This window comes from Phyllostomus discolor, chromosome X (genome assembly GCF_004126475.2).
Source record: "Phyllostomus discolor isolate MPI-MPIP mPhyDis1 chromosome X, mPhyDis1.pri.v3, whole genome shotgun sequence".
Classification (NCBI taxonomy): Eukaryota; Metazoa; Chordata; class Mammalia; order Chiroptera; family Phyllostomidae; genus Phyllostomus; species Phyllostomus discolor.
Genome location: NC_050198.1, coordinates 4096553 through 4121047, shown reverse-complemented (window position 1 = coordinate 4121047; position 24495 = coordinate 4096553). Strand labels below are relative to the sequence as shown.

General features: G+C 42.6%; 1 protein-coding gene across 4 annotated transcripts; it reads left to right on the top strand.

The window, feature by feature from the left end:
* Nucleotides 1-1709: 1709 nt before the first annotated feature.
* On the top strand, nt 1710-20177 carry ASB9 (ankyrin repeat and SOCS box containing 9). 4 transcript variants are annotated; one of them, XM_036016545.1, is made up of 8 exons: nt 1710-1901; nt 2141-2379; nt 8826-8905; nt 11053-11160; nt 14081-14231; nt 15148-15282; nt 16778-16969; nt 19979-20177. In XM_036016545.1, exons 2-8 carry the CDS (start codon nt 2286-2288, stop codon nt 20101-20103), a joined length of 885 nt encoding a protein of 294 aa, XP_035872438.1. In that variant the 5' UTR covers nt 1710-1901; nt 2141-2285; the 3' UTR covers nt 20104-20177. The 4 variants fall into 4 exon arrangements, with proteins under 4 accessions (XP_035872438.1, XP_035872440.1, XP_028378828.2 ...); XM_036016547.1 differs by lacking the exon at nt 1710-1901 and having other exon boundaries at nt 2012-2379; nt 16778-17031; nt 19979-20061; XM_028523027.2 differs by lacking the exon at nt 1710-1901 and having other exon boundaries at nt 2013-2379.
* Nucleotides 20178-24495: the final 4318 nt, after the last annotated feature.

Sequence of the window (24495 nt, the reverse complement as noted above, 5' to 3'; positions counted from 1 at the left end):
TGACCCTCCGACAGATGCTCAAATATGCATGAGCCTCTCTTGTAATAGTTTTCTAATTCTCTACTAGAACTGTTGTTTAATGGTTAAAGCAAAATTAGTTCCCATCCTTCAATATTCACAAACACTCATCAACATTATAACTATAATGAGAAGATTAAAAGCTGATTACTTCCCTCCCAGGTACTAAGGCAACAACCTGGAAATCTTCAGTTATTGTCATTTTGGACAATAAACTTAAATTTGAATGTGGAATCACCTTATCTTGTGGGAATTAATTAAAGGTCAATAAAGAAGCTGTGCTGTGAAGGTTTCGGTCAGCAAGAAGGGCAATGGCATTCAGCTTCCTCATCCTTCCCCTCTGTTAACTCCTAGTCATCCAGTCTAGTTGGCAGCACATTCCTCCTTCTCTGCCAAGTGCATATTTCATTGTTCTTCAAATCTTCCCTACTGGAGTAGTGAGCCGCGTATATGCTCATGGCCTTCTCACTTAATTCTGCAAATAGAGCTGAAGGGCAATTTGGAAGTGTTTATCTCACAATTTAAATAGATAGCCCCTTTTTCAAATTGAAAATTCTATTGAGATCATCATAGATTCACATGCAGTTGTAAGAAACAATACGGAGAAATCTGCTGTGGCCTTGCCCGGTTTCCCCCAATGGTAACTTTTGCAAAACTGTAGTATGGTGTCACAACCAGGAAGTTATCGTTAATGCAATCTACTGATCTCATTCAGCATTCTTCATATTGACTTGTACTCACTCCTGTGTGTGTCTTTAGTTCTAGAGAAATTATCATATGTGTATGAACACACCTTGGACTTAGCATTTCCACTTTTAGGAATCTCTCCTCCAGAAATATTTGCATGTGTACACAAAGCCATATGTACAAAAACAGGGAGTGCAGTATTTTTGTTTTTGTCAAAGAAATGGTAACATTGCGCTTCCAGCCTAGGGGAATGATGAAATTGATTTGGCACAACATGGAATTCTTGCAGTAGATACTAAAGAAAGGGACATGGCTCTATATGCTGCAATGGAAAGAGCTCCAAGACAAAACAAGTGTAAAAAGCATAGAACGATGTGATCATATAATTACAATTATGCAAAAAATGTAAGGGGATCAATGTGTGTACATGGAAATTATAAAATATGAATGACTGTCCTGCAGCTGTTAACAATGACCACCATGTCTTTCAACTGAGGACCCGTAAGTCTGAAAGACTGAGGCTATGTCTTGGGCCTTAAAAAAAATGTGCAATCATTTTATAGCCAGGGTCTGCTTGAGACTCACTCAGTCTTTCCTGATGGGGAAGCAGAACTTCCTACCGCATGGAAGGAAGGAGTAGCTGGAGTCTAAGGGTGGCCATGAGCCTGAACCAGCAGCACCTAGGCTTGCCGAGAAACAGGGTGTGTCTGCAAAGACACATATACAAAAAGCCAAATATTTTGTAAAAGCAAAACCTTCACAAAGTAAACGGTTTTATAATTAACAAAGATAGCAGGACTCCTCCATGCCCCCATGCCAGCCAACAATCCATTTTCCAATTGTAACCATTAATTATTTACTTAGAAGTTAATGTATAATGTGTGGAAGAGTGAAGCTGGGCATTTAATGAAATCCTTGCAGTTGCAAGGGAGAAAATAAAAGTCCTTCGCAAGCCTGCATGTTTGCAACATATAGACACATTTTCTCATAAGAAATTCCCAGAAAAATTGAAACCACATGTGCAGATGGCCAAGGCTGCAGCAACACCAGCTTTGTCTGCTCTTGGGTTCTGGGGCTTGTCTCAACAGGAAGCCCCCAAATAATGAAAGGATCCCAGCAGGGGAACAAGGCTGCAGCCAGGAACAAGGTTTCCTTCACTCCCACCCTGTTCCTTCACTCTGCAAAAGTTACAAACTGTGAGTTTCCTTCCTGATAACCCCAAGGCTTCCTCACTGATTGGTCTCAGTTTTGGAAAGGACGTGAGATCAGCAGCTTTGTAGACTTGGGGCTGGGGTGCCTTCTGGAGCTTTGGCCAGCTCCAGCCAGCTAGGTGGCGCGCCTGTGTGGGGGTGTGTGGGTGTGTGAGTGAGGGAGAGAGAGAGAGAGACCACAGGTACTACTCAGATTACTCTGCCTGTTTGGTTCTGTACTGCAGACGGCTGTCCTACTGTCTGACCAGGACAGTGCAGCTCAGCCAGTCGCAGCACTGGAATTTCCCAGGAGCAGGAGCAGCCTGGAATGTGAACTTTTCCTGAGCAACTGAAGTGGAGCAGGGAGCTTGTCTGACCCAGGAGAGCACCATGGATGGCGAACCACCAGGCGGGACTGGCAGCCAGCCCTCCGGCCCGGGAGACTGCCCTGACACCACTCTTCTCTCAAACCCACTGATGGGGGGTGAGTCCAGGGGCTGTGGAAGCAGAGTGCTGGGGAGGTTGGTTAACAGAGAGACAGAAGAGGGTTGGGCGATTTCAGTGGCTCTGTCTGAGGTATGTTCACAGGGCAGTCGCTGGACAGAAGTCAACAGCTTGCTAGTATATATTCTTTACATGGCTCTTCAAAAATGTGCCCACCTCCATCTGCAGAGTCCTGTAGACCATGCAAAGCCGACGGTCACAGTTTCTGCTCCAGTCAAAACTTGAGCTGCAATGGTTAAATATATCACATTACACTGGAGGTTTAAAAATTACAAATAAGAACAATTTTACTGCCAAGACATTTATTGAACGGTTTTAGGTATTTGGCACTGAGGTGGGGCTGGGTTTACAAAGGGTGCTCAAACATTGAGCGCTGAAGTGATTGATTCACTTTATTTTATTTATTTATTTATTTTTACTTTAAATTATTTTATTGTTGTTCAATTACAGTTCAGTTGTCTGTATTTTCTCCCCACCCCCTCCAAACCCACCTCCCTCCCTTGCTTCCACCCTCCCCCTTGATTTGCTTTAAAAGGAGCCTTACTTTTAAAACTTTGGACGTGTCTTACAGGTATGATTCTCCCCCGTCAGGTGGTGTTGCTGCTAATGTATAGAGTCTCATCCCTCCAGAAAGCTGTCACTTTTTGTGTGTGAGAATTCAGCAGGTTCCTGCTCACTGAAAGTATTCTGAAAAAAATGGGTGTAGGCATTAGAGGAGAGGAGAGATGATTGTATCCAGCACCCTGATAGGCTTCCCACAACACTTGCCATCAAAGGGACAATAAGCAGGAACCCTGTAGTCAGCTAGGACTTAACTAATTTCCTACTATACAACTGCTGGAAGGGGAAAAGCCAGGAGAAATAAAATACGAAATGCCTTTCCTCTGACTAATTGAACAGATAAGACTGCTCATTCATTTATTCGTTGTTCCCATTTTGCTCATAAAATGAGCAGATCGCTCAACAGTGAATGGGATTTGGACCCGCAAAGGCAGACCTCGATGAATCGGATGGATTGAGTATAGATGTGGAGTGGTGGAAAGCAGAGTGGCACCAAAAGTCACTTTTTAAAATGAATTTGATAAATATATTTTTATTTTTTATTTTTAAGTCCTCATCTGAGGATATGTTCCCTGATTTTAGAGAGAGAGGAAGGAGAAGAGAGAGAAACATATATCAATTTGTTGCCTCCCATATATGCCCCGACCAGGATCGAATCTGCAATGTAAGTATGTGCCCTGAGTGGGGATCGAACCCACAGTCTTTTGGTGCAAGGGTTGATGCTCCAACCAACTGAGCCACTCAGTCAGGGCTGATCAATATATTTTTAAATATATTTTAAAAGCAATAAATATGAAGAAAAATCAGTGACTTGGTTTACTTCTACATGATTATTTTACAGCTAAGTATTATTATATTGTTTTCATATGAGAGAGGGGTGCCAGCTACTTTTCGCTGTTAAGAGTTTCAAAAGGTCCTAATCCAACTCTGGCTGGGGCTGCATGAGTAGGTGGGGGTGGACAGGTGTAAATACACTCCGAGATATAGTAGTTAAAAAGTGAACAACACACTGGCCCTAGCTGGTGTGGCTTAGTTTGTTGCAACATCATCCCATAAACCAAAAGGTTAGCAGTTCAATTCCCTGTCAGGGCACATGCCTGTGTTATGGGTTTGTTCCCTGGTCAGAGTGCATAGGACAGGCAGCTGATTGAAGTTTCTCTCGCACATCAATGTTTCTCTCCCTCTCTCTCTCCCTCCCTTCCCCTCTCTCTCAAATCAATAGCATGTCCTAGGGTGAAGATGAAAGAAAAAAGTGAACACAGTCAAAACTAGGAGGCAGAATGCCTTAGGGAGTCTAGTAAGAACAAGTTTGAAGAGATGAAACCTGATAATGAAGCTTCAAAAACTAGGTGGCAGAGTTTAGCCTTTATGAGGCAGGGAATTGGGAGCCATGGATGATTCTGGATCAGAGACCTGGCAAGAATAAAGACTGAACTAAATTAAACCAGTAGCTATAATCAGTAGGGATTGTGGTGGGGTCATAGGAAATTCTTGCACTAACTCATGTGTACTCAAACTCGCATGTGCATCAGCATCACCTGGAGGGTCTCAAAAATGCAGATGGCTGGGCCCTACCCCCAGAGCTTCTGATGCAGTGTTAGGTCTGGGATGAAGCTGGGAATCTGCATTTATAACAGCTCTCAGGTGATGCCGACGGTGTGATTTGGGGACCACACTTTGAGAACCACTGCACTAACCCAAGCATGAATGTTACATGTGGATCAAACTTGGAAATGACAGAGAAGGGAAAATCAGAGTAATCATTTCATAAGAAAGAAAAATCAGACTATGTTGCTTGTTAAATATTGAGGCTAAAGGAGAAAAAGCAGCCCAAATTGTACAGTTTGCAAGCCTAAATTAATGTCTGATAAGAGGGTTAGATAAGACAGGAGTTGGGAGGGGGAGCTGCTTGGGAGCAGCATGAGGAAGGGAGGGTAAGGAGTTCTATTTTGAACATAAAAATGCCAATAGCCAATGCACAGCCTTGATGCTGTAGGAATGGCCCCATCCTGTCACGTCCCAAAGACTGAAGGCAAATGCTTCTGCCCTCTCAGAGCAGCCCATCTTCTCTTCTTTCCCCTGGACCTTGCAAAATGTTTTGCAAGATAGGTAGGTTTAATGCTACTGCCCAGCATTCTGTGGGGTCTCCGAGCTTCTTGAATAGCTCTTTTTAGAATGTACCAGTTAGTGCATTTTAAACCTCTTCTGAAATAATGGAAATTTCAAAAATCACTCCAGAAATTGCAATAAAAATTAAATGGCAGCCTTCCTAATGTGCTGCAGGGTTTGATGGGGACTCAATTTAAAAGAAAGGTAAGTATAATGGCATTAATTGGAGGACTTGTGGAGTGGTTTTGTTAGGAGAGCTGCGCCCCATTTAACCGTGAGCTACTGGATCAATGGCATTGCCATTGACCTCATTTAGTATCTATTTTTTGGCAGTAAAACCAATAGACCCTGGCTGAACAAGTCCTGGGGAAGAATCTTTAATGTATATCAAGGGCTTGGATAATGTGTTCTATACACATGATGGCCCTTGAGTTTCCAAGACTTTGGTGGGGTCAGTGGAAAGGGGATTGTGACCTCAAATCTCCCTTTCATCCATAGTTTTCTACTGTGGGAATCATCCATACTCGGAGAGGAAAAGGTCCCCTCTCCTATGGATTTTGCTCTTTCCAGTATCAGCAGGAAGGCAGACAAAGCTGCTTCTGGGTTTAATTCCCATGTGTTGAGCCCATAGCTCATTGCCTGCTTGCGGTGTGGGCTCTGGAAAACCCTGGAGAGATATCTTCTGGATATCTCTTCAGTGTTCTTAAGAGCGAAAGAAAGTGTGGACTAGTCCATGTTGCAAATTACAGCATTTGCTAAACTGTATGTGTGTGTGTATATATATATGTATCTACATACATATACACATATATACATATATACACATACATAGTTCATGCTGTCAATGCTAGGAAAATATCAACCATTCATTGTCACAATTTTAAGTTTTTATATAATTGCTCAATTGTTCAGGGACCTGCTGAGGCTAAAGTCTTTGTATCAATTTGAGGTGAATTTGGGCTTTACAAGAACCCAAGTTTTTTTTTTTTTTAATGGCAGGAGTAGGTACATTGTGATAGCCTCACCAAGCTCTAGTTGGAAATCACTTTAAATCAGAAAGAGAAGTCTCACACACCGCTGATGGGGGTGCAAGGTGGTATGGCCACAATTCCGCAGAAGGCTCAACATTGTGTTACCGTATCATACAGGCAGTTCTGCTCCTAGGTGTATGTACACCCAAGAGAATTGAAAACATACATCCACTCAAAACTTTGTACACAAATGTTCATGGCAGTATTATTCATAATAGCTAACAAGTGGAAGCAACCCAAATGTCCATCAACTAATGCATTAATCAATGAAATGTGGCCTGTCTACCTAATGGATATTATTTGCCCATGAAAAGGGAGAGGAAGTACTGATACATACTACAATGTGGATAGACCTTGAACCAGTAAGCTCAGTGACAGAAGGCAGTCCCAGAAGACCACATACTGTATAATTATGTTTACAGGCAAATCCATAGAGACAGGAAAATAGACCAATATTTTCCAGGGGTTGGGGGGAGTAGAAATGGGGAGAGGCTGCTTATGGGCAAGGGGTTTCTTCTAGGGATGATAAAAGTGTTCTAAAATTGACTGTGGTGATGGTTGCTCTACTCTGTGAATATACTGGAAACGACTGTATTGTAGCTTTAAATGAGTATATTGTACAGTATGTGATCTGGGACTCAATAAAGCCATTAGGCGGATAGATATTGTCGGCCCCTACGATGTGTAGCAGGACAACACCCTGTGCCTCTTGAAGACACAGACGTCCTTGCTGTCCATTGAGAGGCAGGAGTACAAGACCTCAGGTGGCTTTTTTTTTGCTTACAAAAGTACCCTGAAGAGAAGGAATAATGGTTCCATGAGGAATGAATAGAAAGTAAAGGCCATTTTTATCTATAGTTGATAATATAATTGCATCATTTTAATGAAATCTGAGCAGGCCATTTGGAACCCAAATTATCTGCCTGGACTGTCACCTCTAATATCTGAGGTAGCTTTAAGAAAGGTTGAGAAGTGTGGAAACTATATTGCTTAGCAGCTGAGCACTTGGTAGGGAAAACGGATTAATCATCACGCGCGATGATCCATTAGGGTCCATTTGCAAATCTATTTACGACTGATTTTCAAAGCCTTTTTCAATTTTTGACTCTTCTCACTCAAGATTTTGTGCGGATGGTATGTTGCATTAGCACCACAAGGGTAGAATGAGTTTTCTTTTTAATTGTAATTTGGAGAGAAATCTTTCTGTATCTGCAGTCTACGTTGTAGGCTCCTAGCGCTAGAAGCAGCAATATCTTTCCTGAGAGAAGTAGGAACCTCGGAGAATGCTTGGAGGACCCCAGGTTTCTCCTGAGCATAAAGTTTTGAAGGTAGGAAAAGCCACGTCATTTAAGGTGCCTCACGCCCCTTAGTGAACCCAGAAGGAAAGCACTGGATGGGCAATGTGTAGGTGAGCTCATTTGCCTCCTCCTCACCTATTACATGCTCCATCAACCTGTCTGGAAAGATGGTGATTTGCTCACTGGGACGGATTTTCAGGGGCACCGATAGCTCCGCAGAGCAGGCAGACCTCAGCCCACACGTGTTAAGTACAAAATGTTCTGGCCGCCTGCTTTATGGCCTTTCAATGTGCAAGGCATCAGGAACTACCCTGGTTCTCCAAGTCTTCTCAGCTTTTGAGAGATAGCAGTTCCTTTACACGATGTTATGGGCATCAGACCGTGCTGCCTTGTCTGTGTGCAATCATGTGTTTACTCTAGTGGGCAGAGCTGGAGCTGCAGCAAGTTCATACGAGCCTTCTCGCATTCTTACTTCCTGCGCTTGTTTGGGAAATCAGTCTCAACCTAAGATGAGAAAAATTCAGGTCTAGGCCTCATTCAGATGCCATGCAGACTCAGAGTGCGGAAAGCATGCAATATGTAGGGATGTGTGGGGATACGGTTTTCCAGCTTCCTTCCTAAGAATGTGTGTTCCTTCCATAGCTGGTGGAACAAATTTGCTATTTTAAAGAGCAGTGATTACAGGGTGTAATCAACACTCTCTGTTTAGTGTTTGGGCAGGATAATAAAAGTGTCTAATAGGTATTGAGCCATGGGTAAGTATATTGCTCTGCTCACTTATGGGGAAGGAAACTGATGCTTAGCCCCTGTTGAGGGACGCACAGCTCAGAGGAAACCGATCGGGCCTGAACTTCAGAGCTTCCTCTTAACCACGCTGGCACACTGCCTTTGGGGGTACATAATGTCCCAGTTACAAGGTCAGACTGAGCTCTGATATACACTTCATACTGGGACAAAAGGTATATTTGATTCCAAACCTAATGGTGTATGTAATTACCTGATTACTACTTAGTATATGGTACTGTTTGCTGAGATGCCAAAGTTTCTATTTCACACAGGAAACTGCGCTGGCAATCGCAGCTTAACACATTAATGCTGGTAATTAGTGGAGCTCTCACTTAACTAAATGGACCATTTGCCTTTGAAATCAGTGTGTAAACGGAAGTACAGTAATCCATCTGTCATCCCAACCTACCCCTTTGTTCTTAGTTTGGACACTGGATGTAGTTTTTAGCTATGTAGATGATTCAAATAAACTGTATATAAGAAATGTCAATAAAGGGGAGAAATGGTGAACTTCTGATGGGAGTTTTGGTTGATTGACTCCAACCATTAATGCCTGTTAGGTTCTTACTGATGGGCAAGGATGACCTTCCAGGTCTAAAGTACATTAGCTGGGTGTCACCTGTTCCTCCCTTTACATACAGATGTTGTGTCTGACTGGTCTCCAATACATGAAGCTGCAGTCCATGGGCGTCTGCTATCTTTGAGGAATCTCATCAGACAGGTAGGTAGCTTTTTGAAAAATAAAAAATAAATATTCTATTAACTCACCACACTGAGAAAAAAGTCATAGTCTGATATTAAGATTATAAATTCCTCTTCAGCAAAGTGAGGTGAATACCATCTTATCCAACCAATTTTTTTAAATTTGGAGGCTGATATACTAGTAGAATTTAGTATAGTTCTATATACATAGTAGGTACTCTAATAAATACCTATGAAATGAATACTGGGAAAATTAGTGTATTTAAGTTTCCTTTTCTTTATTCAGTAGACTGTGTTCTTAAAACGTATCATGTAGTTTGGGTTCTCAGCTGAGGTGATTTTGCCCTGTAGGTGACATTTAACAATGTTTGGAGACACTTGTGTTGTCACAGCTGGGAGTGGGTGTGAGAGGATGATACTGGCATCTAGTAGGTAGAGACCAGGGATATCACTAAACATCCTACATGGCACAGGGAAGCCCTGCACATCAAAAAATTATCCAGCCCAAAATGTCCATAGTGCCAGGGTTGAAAACCCCTGATACAAAACAATGCTTGAAAATGTCTTTTTAAATTTGCAATCTTATCATTTCAATGACATGTTCAGTTCTGTTGCATCTCCAGTTGACTGTGGCTCTGCCCAGTTTGATATTAATTTCTCTGCAATTTAAGTCACCATTTAAATTCTAAAACAGCTTTTGTTCAGGATGCTCTGCTCTCTGAAAAGACAATGGATCTTTTCAGTTAGGCGCTCTTGACCCTTTCTGTGCCATAGACCCCTTTGGAAGTCTGGCAAAGTCTGTGGACCCCTTCTCGGACTAATGTTTTAAATACATAAAACAATGCAGAAGAAAGCTATGAAGATATAAAATGACAAATGTGTAACATAATAATATATAGGCTTCTTTGTTAATACATTAAATAAGATTTAGTGGTGATTCTGATGACTACCATAATTTCTAAATAGGATGAACATATATTTTGCATCTTTTAAATATCTGTAACAATTGTAATGTAATGAAAATATCTGTGATCCCACCCCATGATAGTACTATATACTGCTATTACTACTGTGGTTTGCTGTTAATTGAATACATAATTGAAGGACATGGTACATTTCAGGTACTGGTTAGTGAAAGTAACTGTGCTTTCAAAACATCCCAATGTCATGGATCTTTCTACACTAAGTAATCTTTATATAAGAAAAAAGTTTCTAAAGAAAGATTTCAGACTACCCCAGGCCACTGTCTTAAGCTGTTTTTTTTTTTTATAGCAATAGCCGGTCATAAGTAGAAATGTAGATAGTAACTTTAGCTAAAAGAAGTTAAAATGCTTCTGGGATAAAATGAAACATTTACCTTATTTTAACATGACAGAAAATGATCATTACAGCTTTTATATGTCACTTACTGAATTGGGCTCATACTCATGTATATTCAGTATTTATAAGTTTACTGAACATATATGAGCAAGTTACCTTCTTGGCATCTCATTTTCTGTCTTTATAAAATGAGCATCCAATACCTACCTGTATTAGTCAGATCTTCCTGTGTAACAAACTGCCCCAAACTCTGTAATATAATGCAACAAACATTTCTTACCAACGAGTCTTTACGTCAGCTGATCTAGGCTGGGTTTGGTTCCAAGCTATGGGCTGGGTGCAGGTCTCCTGCACACATATCCCATCCTTTGACTAGTGGCTACATGTGAAATTTTCTTCTCCTGGCAAAAGTTTGGAGCATAGTAGAGCAAGCCCACCAGGCAAGAATACATGCGGGAATAGTTCCTTGCCATGGACCTCATCAGAACAATACGCCAACAAGTGAGAGGACAGGAGAGAGTGAGAGCAAAGTGAAAGTCAGTCTTGTGTGTATGTACCTAAGAGTCAAATTGCTGGGCCATGAGTGTGTGTGTCATCAGACTCTAATAGATACCGTCACATTGTTTTCCTGGGTGGTTGTTGCACCATGTTACACTCCCACCCCCAGTACGAAAGATCCCTTTCTGTTGTTTTTCTGTATCGCCATCAGTAATTTAGTGGACTGTCAGATTTTAAGCCAGATGAGCTCTTAAAAGTAGTGTCATAGTACTGGATTTCTGGCTGAAACCCAACCCTAATGGAACTGATGCTTTGCACCCCTTACTCTGCCCATCTTCCCTCCTCCAGGGGTGGTCTGTGAATGTCATCACAGCAGACCGTGTGTCCCCACTCCATGAAGCCTGTCTTGGAGGTTATCGCGCTTGTGCCAATGTTTTAATAAACCACGGAGCTCAGGTGAGTGCCACTCAAACAACATCTTAGAAACCATGAATGAAAAATGAGTATTTCTCACCCCCCAGAATAATTTCCAGCATTTGTGATTAGCCTGATTTGAAATATGAAGAGGGGGGGTTTTCAAAAGTATATGCCCATCAAGCCTGTCTGCTTTACCAACTGTTGGTAATATAGGTCCTGTCTATATTATTTTCTTTGATAGTCACTACTAATAAATAGCTGTTAGATTTCTGTATTTATTCATATGTCTCAAAGGCAGTGAAATATTGTACAAAACACACATTTGGCTCCAGAACAGAATAAGGGTCCCAGACCATCTCTACTACTTACTAACATTGGAAATTGGAACAAGTTAATTATGGTGTGCGTTTTAAGAGTCTACACCTGAAACATGGAAGAAATAAAATGTTGTGTAACTTATTGTAGTATTGCAAAGATTGAAAAAGGTGAAGTATATGGTTATTATTTGGAGAAGGAGACTCAAGACAGCATAATGAGAGGAAGGAGGACACAGGGCATTGAATTTGAGAGAAGGGACCAGTAATTCTTCCTTTAACTAAGTCTGCTCATGCTCAAAAGTGATAGAAAAATCTGACTAGGAAAGTATATATGAGTTTTGCACATTCTCTCAACCAGTATTTATTGAGCATTTATTATATGCGTAACTTATAAACTAAATGAGGAGACAGCCAGATGAGCAAATGTTTTAGAGACTATAACACTAGCTGTTTCAGTAGATAAACCCTGAAATCTCAGTAGTCTAATACAATGAAAGTTTCTTACTTGCTCAACTGAAATTCCACTGTGGGTGTTGCCAGTTAGATGGCTCTTTCCCAAGGGTGGTTCAGGAACACAGGCTTCTTCCATCCTGCTCCACTGTTTTCAACAAGTAGCTTTCACGTGTGCTCTCGGGGTAGTCTCCATTCCAGGTGGTTGGAAGGGGCAAAGACGTGGGGGATTGCACACGGAAAACTTTTAAGGACCAGTCGAGGTAGTGACATAGATCACTTTCACCCATATCCCACTGGCCAGAACTCAGGCCACATCTAACTTCCAGAAAGGCCAGGGAATGCAGCGTGGTTGTGTACCCAACACAGAAGAAATAGGTTTGTTGAATGCATAACATCTCAGCCAGAGAAGGCACTTACAATACACTGTTTTTATTTGTTAGGTTTTGCTATATGGCAAACCACCCCGACTTAATGGCTTAAGACAATAGCCATTTATTTATCTCAAAGTCCCTTGTGTTGACTGGGCAGCTCTTCTGGTCTGCTTCAGCTGACCTCAGCTGGGCTTACTTGGGCATTTGAGGTTAGCTGATAGATTGGCCAGAGCGGGCTGGTTCATGATGACCTTGCCTGGGTTGGCTGAGATGTCTGGGGAGCCAGAAAATTTCTATGTGGTCTCTCATCCTTTAGCCGGCTGCCTGGACTTGTTTACATGGTAGCAGGGATTCCAAAAGCAGCAAAACAGGGCAAGCTCTCTGCTTGTAACACATTTGTTACTGTTCCATCAGTGAAAGCAATTCACGTGGGCAAGCCCTGCTTCAAAGACTGGAAAAATAGTTTCCATCTTATGAAGACTTGCAAAGCCATATTGCACACTGTGCAGAGAATCTGTGGTCATTTTTGCAAACTTCCACAATGTATTAAGTGTTGATAGCCAGGGGGTTGTTGGGAGCACAAGGACGTGCTTCTAACCCATTTATTTCTGATGGAGAGAGTCAAAAACAGGCTTCCTGTAGGAAATGATGTCTAAGCTGAAGCCTCAAGGACATGTTGCAGTTAGTCAGCTGAATGGTGGGTTGGGGGAAATTATGGGCTTCCCTCCCTCTGAGAAGACCAAATGTAAAGACCTGGAAGTGAAAAGCACATTTTTGTGATTTCACATCATTCCTTATAGCAGCAGAATAGAGTGGGTGAGAGGGATCAGAATACAAATACCATTGTTGTCCATGCCAAGAAAATAGGCTTTGTCCTGAGAACTGTAGAGAGCTATAGGTGAGTGCATCACTAGGCTTATATATTGGTTAAGAAAACATACATAAAACTTTGAAACAGGGCCAGGACTAAGGAAAAGCATGAGAGGTGCCTAGCGTGCACACTTTAAAGAGCTACTCACCTACACTGGAATGTTAGTTGACCCTAGGAGTGAGTGTCTCCTTAAATTTTGCACCCCTGGATGTCTCCTGTGCCTCACTAGTCCTGGCCTTGCCTCACAGTATTATTGCTTAACTGTTCACCAAAGAATTTCTTAACAGAAAAGAAAAATGCTTTTGTGTTTGGCTTTGCTCTTCCCTATTAGAAATTTCCAACATTAGAAAAGATAGTCCCAAAGATTATAGTTTTGTGGCTCAATAAGTCATTAATCCATTCGTGTCTAGCAAATTTATTTCAGCATTCCATTGATTGACTATCTAAATTCTCCTTTGAGTCATCCTCACCATCTTATTGGTTCCCTCAGTAATGAACGAAGTGAAACAAACCTTTGGCATATGTTCACTCTGTATTGGTATGAAACTCATGTTTTAACATTAAAAATGATATGTTAACACTTTTAGAAGATTGCTCTGGCTTTTGTGAAGAAACTGGATTGGTGTGACACGGGTCTAGGATGGAATGTTTAAAATAAAGAGATTAATTTGGAAAGTATTGAAATTATCCCAACTGGCTTTAAAGTTCGGGATCCTGGGGAGTCCAGGAAGGAGATGGAACACTCAGTAACATTCTTGGCACCATACATCCCATGCTTCATTCAGTTTTTCACCAAAACCTCATGGAATTGCATTTTTTGGCCCCATTTTGTGGCTGTGGTATTTAAGGCTCAGAGAAGCTAAATACTGGCTCCAGGAGTGGTGGAGACGGGATTTGAACGCAGGACACCCCACTGCCTGCCTTCATTGTGGAGCTTTTCATTCCAGGTGAACGGTGTTACCACAGACTGGCACACTCCCTTGTTCAATGCTTGTATCAGCGGCAGCCCGGACTGTGTGAATTTGCTTCTGCGGTTTGGAGCCAGTCCCCACCCTGCCAGTGATCTGGCATCTCCCATCCATGAAGCTGCTAAGAGAGGTAAAGTGGTTGAGAACTGAAGTTTTCCAACCACTCCTTCAAGGGATCTCACTGTTAAAACAGAGAAGAAAAGGAGTTCTGTTTTAGAACAATAGTTCTCAAGGTGGGCTCCCGGGACCGGAGGTACCAGTGCGATCTAGCACAGAAAGGCAGATTCTTTGGTTTTGCTCCAGACCTCTTGAACCAGCAGCTCTGGAGGTGGGATCCAGCCACCTGTGTTTTGATTCACAAGCCCTCCAGGTTGTTCTGATGAACAGACCATTTTAGAACTACCTTTTTAGAGCACCCCCAATGTTGCTCCCAGGACCTGTCCTTGGGGAGGTTGTAAATTCGCGTCCCTGCCCCATGGCCCATGCTGTATCCTTTTTCCTTCAGGCCCACCTTCAGTCCCTGTTCGCCCATACCTCTCCCCAACCCTCACTGTCATTTCTGTGCTTGGACTGATTACAAAGCGCAAACAATTGAAAAAGGTGGATGTTGCTGGTTGCTTACCGTGGCTTGTAAACTCCAGTGGAGTTGCACCCAGAGCCGCAGATCACATCTATGATCAACCCATGAACTGAAGGCAGTATTTACAATCATTCCCTATTCTAAGCAAAGGAAATAGCTTTTGGTCCCCTGGACAAGTTGCTGGCAGATTTAAAAATATGCTTACCAGCGAGAAGTGGGGTATGTGGGTAGGAAGGGGGTCAAATATATGGTGACAGATGATTTGACTTTAGGTGGTCACCACACAATGCAATATATAGATGATGTATCATAGAAATGTGTACTTGAAACCTGTATGATGTTATTAACTGGTTTCACCCTAATAAATTCAATAAAACATATAAAAACCCAAAAGATGGCAAAGGTATTGTTTCCCTGGTACTAGAGAACTCATTGTGTAACTGTTTCCTCTGGCTTTGGGCTGCAGGCCATGCGGAGTGCATTGAGTACCTTGCGGCTTATGGGGGTGACATTGACCATCACATCAGTCACCTGGGCACTCCACTCTATTTGGCTTGTGAAAACCAGCAGGTATCCTGTGCCAGGAAGCTTCTGGAATCAGGTAAAACAAAAAGCAAAACGAAACAAGGAAAGCAAATGAAAAGTAAGTTAAATGTATTTCAAGCTGTTTCTGTTGCAGGAGTTGAAAAAGTGTGGGCAGTAAAGTTGGAAAAATTTGGGGTTCATATTCACTGTGTTCCCATGGGAATTATTTCAAACTGAACTTTAGCTCTCTCTTATAATGAGGATGATGATGATGGTAATATCTTCTCCTAGGGTAGTCCTTGGTGATGAGTACTTTTCCTCCCTTTCCTCTGCCTCCATCCTCCAGCCAATCAGATTATTAAACCTTGCATAACTCCCAAAACTGCTAGATTAGGACTGAGTCTTATTTGGGGCCTTCTTCGCTACTTGTCTTCAATTTGGAAATTGAACTTGCCCTATTTTAACCCATTGTAAATATTATATTGTCTTTGAAAAGGCCTGTGTAGCGTCATTCTTTTTCACTTCCCTGCTATTGTCCAGTCCCTTCTTCGCCACTGGGAACACCATTTCCTCCCCTCTTTAGTTATTTGAGTCCTGTTTAGTCTTTAAAACTCTAGTACCTTTTCCTCCCCTGAATGTTTTTATAGTTCTTACTGCCTTCTATTCACCTGGTAACCATTGCTATGGATTAGGAGATTCATATTCATTCACTCACATTATTTCTCTCTCTCTTTCTATTCCTCCCTCCCTCCCTCCCTCCCTTTCCCTCCTATTTCCCTATGTAGATTTTAAGCTCCTATAAGGACAGGGCCAAGTTTTGCCTCCTTCACAAAGCCAAGAACAATGCAAGAACAGTGCAATTAACATTTGTTAAGTGGACATAGGTTCCCAGTTTACTAAAAAGACAGCAGCTGCACAAAGCCACATGTCCCCGCATGTCACAGTGTGAGCCAGCATCCAGGCTAGAGCAGGGGTTTGTTGAGAGTGAAGGGATAGAATGGGGTGGGATGATCCTAGAAATCCACCTCACTCCTGAAGAAGAAGACTTTGCCACCTTCCCTGTGACCTTGGGATTGGCCACCACAGTCTAGGAGATACCCTCACAGATTGGTTGCCCTTCATAGTCCCAGTCACACAGTCCCAGATCACAGGTTTAAAACCCTGTGGCAGTTGTTCAGTGTATGAATGCAGCTGCTTCCTATGGATGTGATTTCATCACGTAGCCTCACTGCTAGTCAGTACCGGCTAGTAGTAGGGCTCCATGAATAATGTGCAGCTTTCAGGCCACCAGGATTTTTCTTGTATGTATCCACATCTATGGAGAGTCCATATAGGCGAGTTTAAATCCTCATATGCCATATAGCTCATGTTGTACATTCAGTGCCATGGTCAAATGACATGTTCCTCATGTTGTTAAATGGAATCAAGTCATCTTTTGTTTCCTCAGGAGAACTGCTGTGCCCAGTATGGATGCCCAGTTGTTAGGGAATTTTGAGACACAGTACTTTGAGGAGGAGGATGCTTGAACTTTGCTCCTTGGCTGACTCTCTGTTGTTGTTGTGACTCTCTAGGAGCAAATGTGAACCGAGGCCGAGATCTGGACTCCCCTCTTCATGTAGCAGCCAAGGTGTCCAATGGGGAGCTCGCCCGCCTGCTCATGGACTTTGGAGCAGACACTCAGGCCAAGAATGCTGAAGGCAAACGTCCCTCGGAGCTGGTGCCTCCAGAGAACCCTCTGATCCAGCTCTTTTTGCAGAGAGAAGGTGCTTCTCCTTTGCCCGAACCTAAGCCCTAGTCCATAGGCTCTTGCGGGCTCTAGCAGGAGGCAGGTACTGACCAGGTTGTGACTTCTGATCCTACAAAAAGTATTATTCCCTGTCATTACTAAATGTGGGGGGCTGAGATAATGTAGCATTCCACAAAGCACACCACTGGTGATGTAGTAAATAGTCATCTGTTGTTTGGCACGTGGGAGACAGACTGTTCTGGATGATTAGTATTCATATGTGGGGTTGGCCAGTGTTCAAAGCACGAAGATACTGTTTTACAATTTGAATATTAACTTTACCTAGAACATGCTTGACAGTGAGTAGAAGCCTCTTGGAGGTTGTATGATGTCCCAGGATGTTTTGCTACACTACAGGTGTGCTAAACCTTCTGGGCATTGATTGAGCATTGTAAGGTATTACTTTAATGATTCATAGTAATCTGGAAGCATTTACTATTGTAAGTTAATCAACAGCAAGTCCATATTCTTCCATAAATAAGGACTGACGCTCCTGACCCAAACAACTAAACCTGTGGTTGTGCAGTGTGCAAGAGGGTACAGGCAATTCCCTGGGCTGCAAGTCAGGGGTGGGTTGGGGTAGGGAGCAAAGACCCCTCTGATTGCATTCGTTTTTTTTAAAATTTATTTATTTTTAGAGAGGGGATGGGAAGGAGATAGAGACGGAGAGAAACATCTTTGTGTGAAATCAGTTGCCTCTCACATGCCCCCCACTGGAGACCTGGCCCGCATCCTAGGCATGTGCCCTGACTGGGAATCAAACCTGTGACCTTTGGGTTCACAGGCTGGCACTCAATCTGCTGAGCCACACCAGCCAGGGCTGATTGCATTCTTAATTGTCCGTTGAGGGAGGAGAGCAGCTAGCTTAGGACCTGTTTTGGTTTTGTTTTCACCAGAATGTGAACATTACGTTTTAGGTATTAAGTGACTTTGAGGTCAGCTTCCCTACCAGAAGGATTCTGATATTTTAATCTACTTATATTCTCCCCACGTGCTGAGAATTAGGGCTGGCCTTGGACCAAATGTAAAGTGGCCATGCAATTCTTCTTCCTCTTACTCCCAGGAAGACTGACCCTAGGCACAAAGAACAGTTCAGAAGAAACCCCTTTATGTTAACCAATGGGATAATCACCAGGCAACTCTACCTGCATTTTGAAGATTTCTTGTTTTCAAAACATTCTGTCTGTATATGCAGGACCAATTTCTCCAATAGGCACAGACACAATATTTGAAGCCTATGTTTTTAGGAGACCACAGAAATCTTTTCATTTCTTTTGAAATTGGAAGGAAAAAATAAATAAAACTCAACCTGGATTATATTGATCTTTATACCAACATAGTTGTAAAATACCATTTTTTTTAAGACCGGGAAAGCATTGGATTCTCAAACTTCCTGCACTGACTCTTCCTTTGCACTTTATTTCCCAAAGCCATTCCTAGACATCTATGTTGCTTTTAATTTTGTTATGCACATTTTGGTGATAGTGTGGGCAATGATCCCACTGATTTGTAAAATGTCAGTTGCCATTAGAGGGTATTACCACTTGTTTTGCCTGCATGAGTTGTCTTTGGGGTTCAGGTGAAGTTACCTCTCAGCAAGCTGGAAGCGCACAGGAAATGGGGACAGACAAGTGCAGAAAGCCAGACCTATGAATTTAACACAGTAATATCTGTCTCTGGGTGGCCCCTGAAAGGAATTTGAGAATATTACCATCCCATTTACCTTGAAAAGCATCTAAAAGCAGTGTTCTCATGGCAGCAATGAAAACTAAAATGACTGTCTCTCAGCACAGAAAGCAGCCACCTCTGAATGTGCTATGGCCTTTAAGCATCATGAGTGTTGCTGAGGAAGAGAAAAAAGTTGAGCCCAGGCTGGCGTAGCTCAGTGGATTGAGCATGGGCTGCGAACCAAAGGGTCGCTTGTTCGAGTCCCAGTCAGGGCACATGCCTGGGTTGTGGGCCAGGTCCCCAGTAGGGGGCACACAAGAGGCAACCACACATTGATACATCTCTTCCTCTTTCTCCTTCCTTTCCCCTCTCTCTAAAAATAAATAAGTAAAATATTAAGAAAAAAGAAATCAAGACCCTAAGCAATATTCCAGCTACCAATATAGAATCAGCCAGTTTTATTATGGAGTGTGGCAAATGGCTACAAAGCTGTAGTGGGTTTTCAGCTCTATTTATATGGATTTAAGGCTACAGCTCTTGCATATCAGCCAGTGTGTGGGAAAGAGCCAATAGTCTGTTTGCATCAGTAGATACATTGAGTTTGCTCTGATGGCCTGCTTTTCCTCTCTCCATCCGGCTTGCAATGATGGCTTATCCTTCATAGTTCTTCTTTTTTTTTAATTTTAATTATTGTTCAAGTACAGTTTTCTATCTTTTACTCCCATCCCGGCCCACTCACCCAGCCCTCCCCACCTCCCTCCCATTTCATAGTTCTTTTTTTAAAATAAATATTTTATTTACTTATTTTTAGAGAGGGGAAGGGAGGGAAATAGAGAGGGAGAGAAACATCCATGTGTGGTTGCCTCTTGTGTGCCCCCTACTGGGGACCTGGCCTGCAACCCAGGTATGTGCCCTGACTAGGAATCGAACTGGCGACCCTTTGCTTCACAGGACCCTGCTCAATCCACTGAGCTACAGCAGCCAGGGCTGAACTTGTTTCAACTGGACCAGAAATTGGAGAACATAGCCTGAAAATGTCTCCTATAAGAAACAGAAAATGGTCTTAAACAGTACTGTATTATTGCCTTATAAAAATATTATACAGGGTGGGGCAAAAGGAGGTTTACAGTTGTTCCTATGGAAAATAATACAATAATTAATAAACAATAATAGAAGAATAAACTGTTCCTGCGTACTCACAATTGTAAACTTCCTTTTGCCCCACCCTACATTTTGTACGCTTTCAAAGAAGGAAAAGGAAAAGTCATCTTAGATTGCTGAAAGCAACGTGTGGCTTGTCTTTACCATCTCTCTCCAGGCCCTGCTTCTTTGATGCAGTTGTGCCGCCTTCGCATCCGGAAGTGCTTTGGGATCCAACAGCACCATAAGATCACTGAACTCCTCCTCCCGGAGGGGCTGAAACAGTTTCTTCTACACATTTAACTGTGTCCAGGCAAACATGATTGTGTGTTGTGGCCACTGGAATTTAAAAATAAAGTTTGGTTTATAGAGCATGACCAGTTTTTTTTCTATTGGATTTTTGGTTTCAATGGAAACACACTGGGTGCTTTTGTAGTATTGGTTGGAAGGCATGGAGACTTTTTCCCTCTTGCCTGGAAGAGGGCGGCTAAAAGAATAACCATTGTTTTGAATATCTACTGTGTGCGAAAAGGTGAGCCAGGAACACTTTGTGCATTATTTAATTAGCCCTCACAGAAGCCCTCTCGGGTGGGTATTCTCCCTGTTCTCCAAGTGAGACTCAGAGATCCGGGAGGTCAGTCTGCCCGGTGTCCCACAGTAAGGACAGGTGTGAGTCAGAGTTTTCCAGTGTTACTACTCCGGCTTCATCTCTGCCACAGGGGAAGGCAGATACAGAAGAAAGATAGTTCTTTGCTACATCTGATTTTTTTAAAACAATTCCCTATTCTTATGACAGAACCACTACTGCCCTAGTCTAGCATGGGGCCAACTACATTTTCTCAACCCAAATATTATATACATATTAGGCATATTCTAGAAGGTGATGTCCAACACAGTAGCTGCTAACCCAGTGGTTCTCAACCAGGGGAGGGTTTGCCCCCTAGAGAACACTTGGCAATGTCTGGAGAGTTTTTTGGTTGTCACAGCTGGGCGTGGATGGCAAGTATGTGCTACTGGCATCTAGTGAGTAGAGAGACCCGGGATGCTGCTGAACATTCTATGGTGCGCACAGCAATTATCCTGTCCAAAATGTAGATGGTGCCAAGGTCAAGGTTGAGAAACACTGAGCTAGCCATAGGTGGCTATTTGAAAAATGTAAATTAATTAAAATGAAATAAAATTGAAAATCCAGTTGCTCAGTCTCATTAGCCATATTTCACATGCTTAATAACCACACATGGCTAGTGGCTATTGTGTTGAACAGCACAGGTATATAAGATTATTGCAGAAACTTCTCTTGCTTCATTGTTGCTGAAATTTCTTTTTGAGAAATTTCTTTTGGACGGAACTCTTCAGATACTCAACAAGTGGATTTTAACTGCCCTTCAGTTTCTAATTTACGTGAGACTTGTCATATAATTTAGTAATGACGGCTGTCGTTTCAGCTTTCTCTCTGAGAGATGAATTCGGAGTTCCATTCGATCAATAGAAAAAAAGAAAATATTGTACCTACTTAAGGCAGATATTTACCTGTAAGATGATATATGGCCTGAATGATCTCTAAAGAGATTTTTGATATCCTTTTCTGTTGTTCTTAATTCAGTTTGCTCCACGGGGGGGGGAAAATGTACTTAGAAGGTTGTTCTAAAACTCCCAACTAGTTACCCAGAAGATGGCGCTGCTGCCACATAGATACTTAGGGGAAAGGCTTGTTCCTCATAAATAACCCATTGTAAGATGGTTTACAACATAGGCTCTGGAAATTTCCATCCAGGATGAAAACTTTGTAGTGATAAATTCCATTGACACTGGGTCTCCTTTTCCAAAGTACCCCAAAATTCAAATGAAACTTTACAGAACCTCACCTCCTTGCTTCTTTTTTTCCTTCTTGATTGGATCGTGTTTACATTTATAATTTAGACAGCATCCTGTCACTTGCTAATTCACTTAATTTCACTAATTCATTTACTCTGGAATACTGAATGAGTGCTTGTGTCTGTGATAGGCGTTATTCTAGGCACCAGGGTGGCCACAGTGAATGACAGAGGCAAAGATACTGAGTTTCTGGATCTTATACTCTGGTTGGAGGAGACATTTGCTGAGGAGAAAGGGGCTGTTGGCATTTTTCTATTGTTTTTTTTTTAATACCAGTTTAAAAAACAGCCTTTTTTCTCATCTAAACTGTATTGGACAGACTCTTGCTTATGTTAATCTTCCTTTGGGAAAACCCTATGAATGTAACCCAGGACCACACAGAATTACTAGAACAGTATTTTTCTTTTTTCAATCTTCCACACAATTAACCAATTTGCAAGTCCATGTAATGGTCACATCTGCAAATGGGAAAAAGTGTTCCCACCACCTCCCTTCTTGCAATTTAGGAAAATTTCAAATGACTCCACTTAGCAATGGTCAGAAAGAAGGCTCTATTAAAAACAGGAAGTCTATGTTTATGAGTCTAAATGTGGTTCTATTTATAAGTGGCATGTACATGTGAATGTTTTATCATCACAATCTGGTACAACTTCATAAATTCTATCATCGAAGCTGGTTCAGTGACTTTAATGGACCCTCCACTTTCATAGATGAAGGATGTAAATGTTTAGCCTCATGAAACCATCTTCTAAAAATGATAATTACTTTGTTTTTCGAGTGCAAACTTAGCCCATATTTATTGTAGAATGGTCTCATATTATCGGTTTACTACATTCCCTTGATTTTATCCAGTAGAAACACTGAGCAGTCAGTACAGATCACTAGCCCAGTTCATGTTATAATGAAGGAAGAAAGCAAGAAGAGGCCAGGGAAGGACAATTAATTTATTCGGGATTTATATTAAAGCTGACTGACATGGTCTGATCCTCCATGTACTAGGCTGGAGTGGTCAGTCATTAGGTACTCAGGGCTCAGAAAGAAGGGACCAAAATGTGCTCAGCTGCCTATTCTGGGGCACGGGGGTGAGCATGTATATTATATGATGAAAGTCTGGCATTAGGGCTTGACTGGAACACCAAGTCAGCATCAAAAGCAAGTAAACAACTCCCACTTTCAAAGGCTTGTTAACAGTAGGGCCTCATGCATCAGTGATATATAAGCCTCACCTCAACACTTCAAAGTTCTGGGGTCCCCATTTTACAGATAGGGGTGAGGAAGGGTTAAGGAATTTGCCAAAGTTGTTCTTTAACCGTTACACTCTCTGTTATCTTCAGTAAATCTCAGTGCTTTGGTCCCTGGGTCCTAAAACCCCCTGCTGAATTAAGTGGGGGAGGAGCTGAGTCTGCAGGTCAAAGGTCTCGGCATGATGTTAAATGGCTTTGCCAGCTTCAGATTCCACATCACTCAGCCCTTGCCCTGACCAGCCTGGGAGGCCCCAAACTTCCTGCATCTTGGGGCAGGTGAGTCAGCTGTGCCCTGCCGGTGGTGCTGGTAAGTACAGAACAACGCCTTCCCAGGGGACAAGCCCGGAGTGGCAAATGAGATGGTTATTTTCTTTCTGAACTGAGAGTATTTTGTACTGACATCATCAGTGATAAAATCATGATCTGTAATGTGGCAGGATGAAGGGGAAGCTGCCTGGGCTGTGAACAAAATGGTCTTGTAACAGGGTGCAGCCAAGAGGGGAGCCCCAAACAGGGATTTGTAACGGGGTCCAGAAGAGCTTGGAGATCATTGGCTCCACACCATAGGGCCACACCTGCCTGGAATGCTGGCAGCTGTGGCCAATTGTGAGAGGAGCCAGAAATGGGGCTGCAGAGGAAGATTGGTGCTGGGATTTAAACAGAGGAACGGCAGCCATTGGGGGTCTCTCTTTTTGGGACCACGCGTCTGTTTAGGACCACGCGACTTTGGTGTCTTGGTTGGGACCACGAGGCTTTGGAAGTGCTCCCTTTTGCCACGTGGAGGGTGCCGGGAGGACTGTGTGCATTTGTGGGGAACTTTAGTTTGTGTTATTTCAAATGAATAATAAATTCCTTTCCTTTTCACTGATCTCTGGTATTAAGAGACATCATTCCTCAGGTGGTAGGCCCAGTAGGTGGGGAGGAACCCCTGGAGAAAAAGGGGGGGTCTTTTATATCATCCAGCCCCCTGCCTCTGTTCTGTAACAGTCTGACTGCTGATTTGCTGGTTGTGTATGTTGTTGTTGTTGTTGTTTTTAATATTTTCTTTCTTGCTGTATTAGAGCTCTCTTGCTGTATTACAAATTACCGCAAGCTTAGTGGCTTAAAGCAACAAGAAGTTATCTCATAATTTCCGGAGGTCAGAAGTCCAGGCACAGCGTGACTGCATTCTCTGCTCAGGGCTGAAATCAAGGTGTTGGCTAAGGTTACAGTTCTCCTCGGGGGTCTAAGGTCTGTCTTAAAGATCACTGGTGGTTGGTAGAATTCAGTTCCTTGCGGTTACAGAACTCGGGTCCCTGTGTTCCCACGAGCTGTCAGCCGAGGGCTGCCCTCTGCATCTGGAGACCACCTACCTGTTCCTTGCCATGAAGCCCCCTCCATGGGAAGTTCACAGCCTGAATGCTGGCTTTTTTTCCAGGCCAGGTGGGGCACATCTCCCTGAGTGCCGATGCTGCAGCCAGCTGGAGGAAACTGCTTCTGTTTAGGTCAGACCTACCTGGATAATCTCCTGATTTGAGACCTTACTTACATCTTCAAAAGCCCTTCAAGAGAGTACCTAGATAAGTGTTTAATTGAA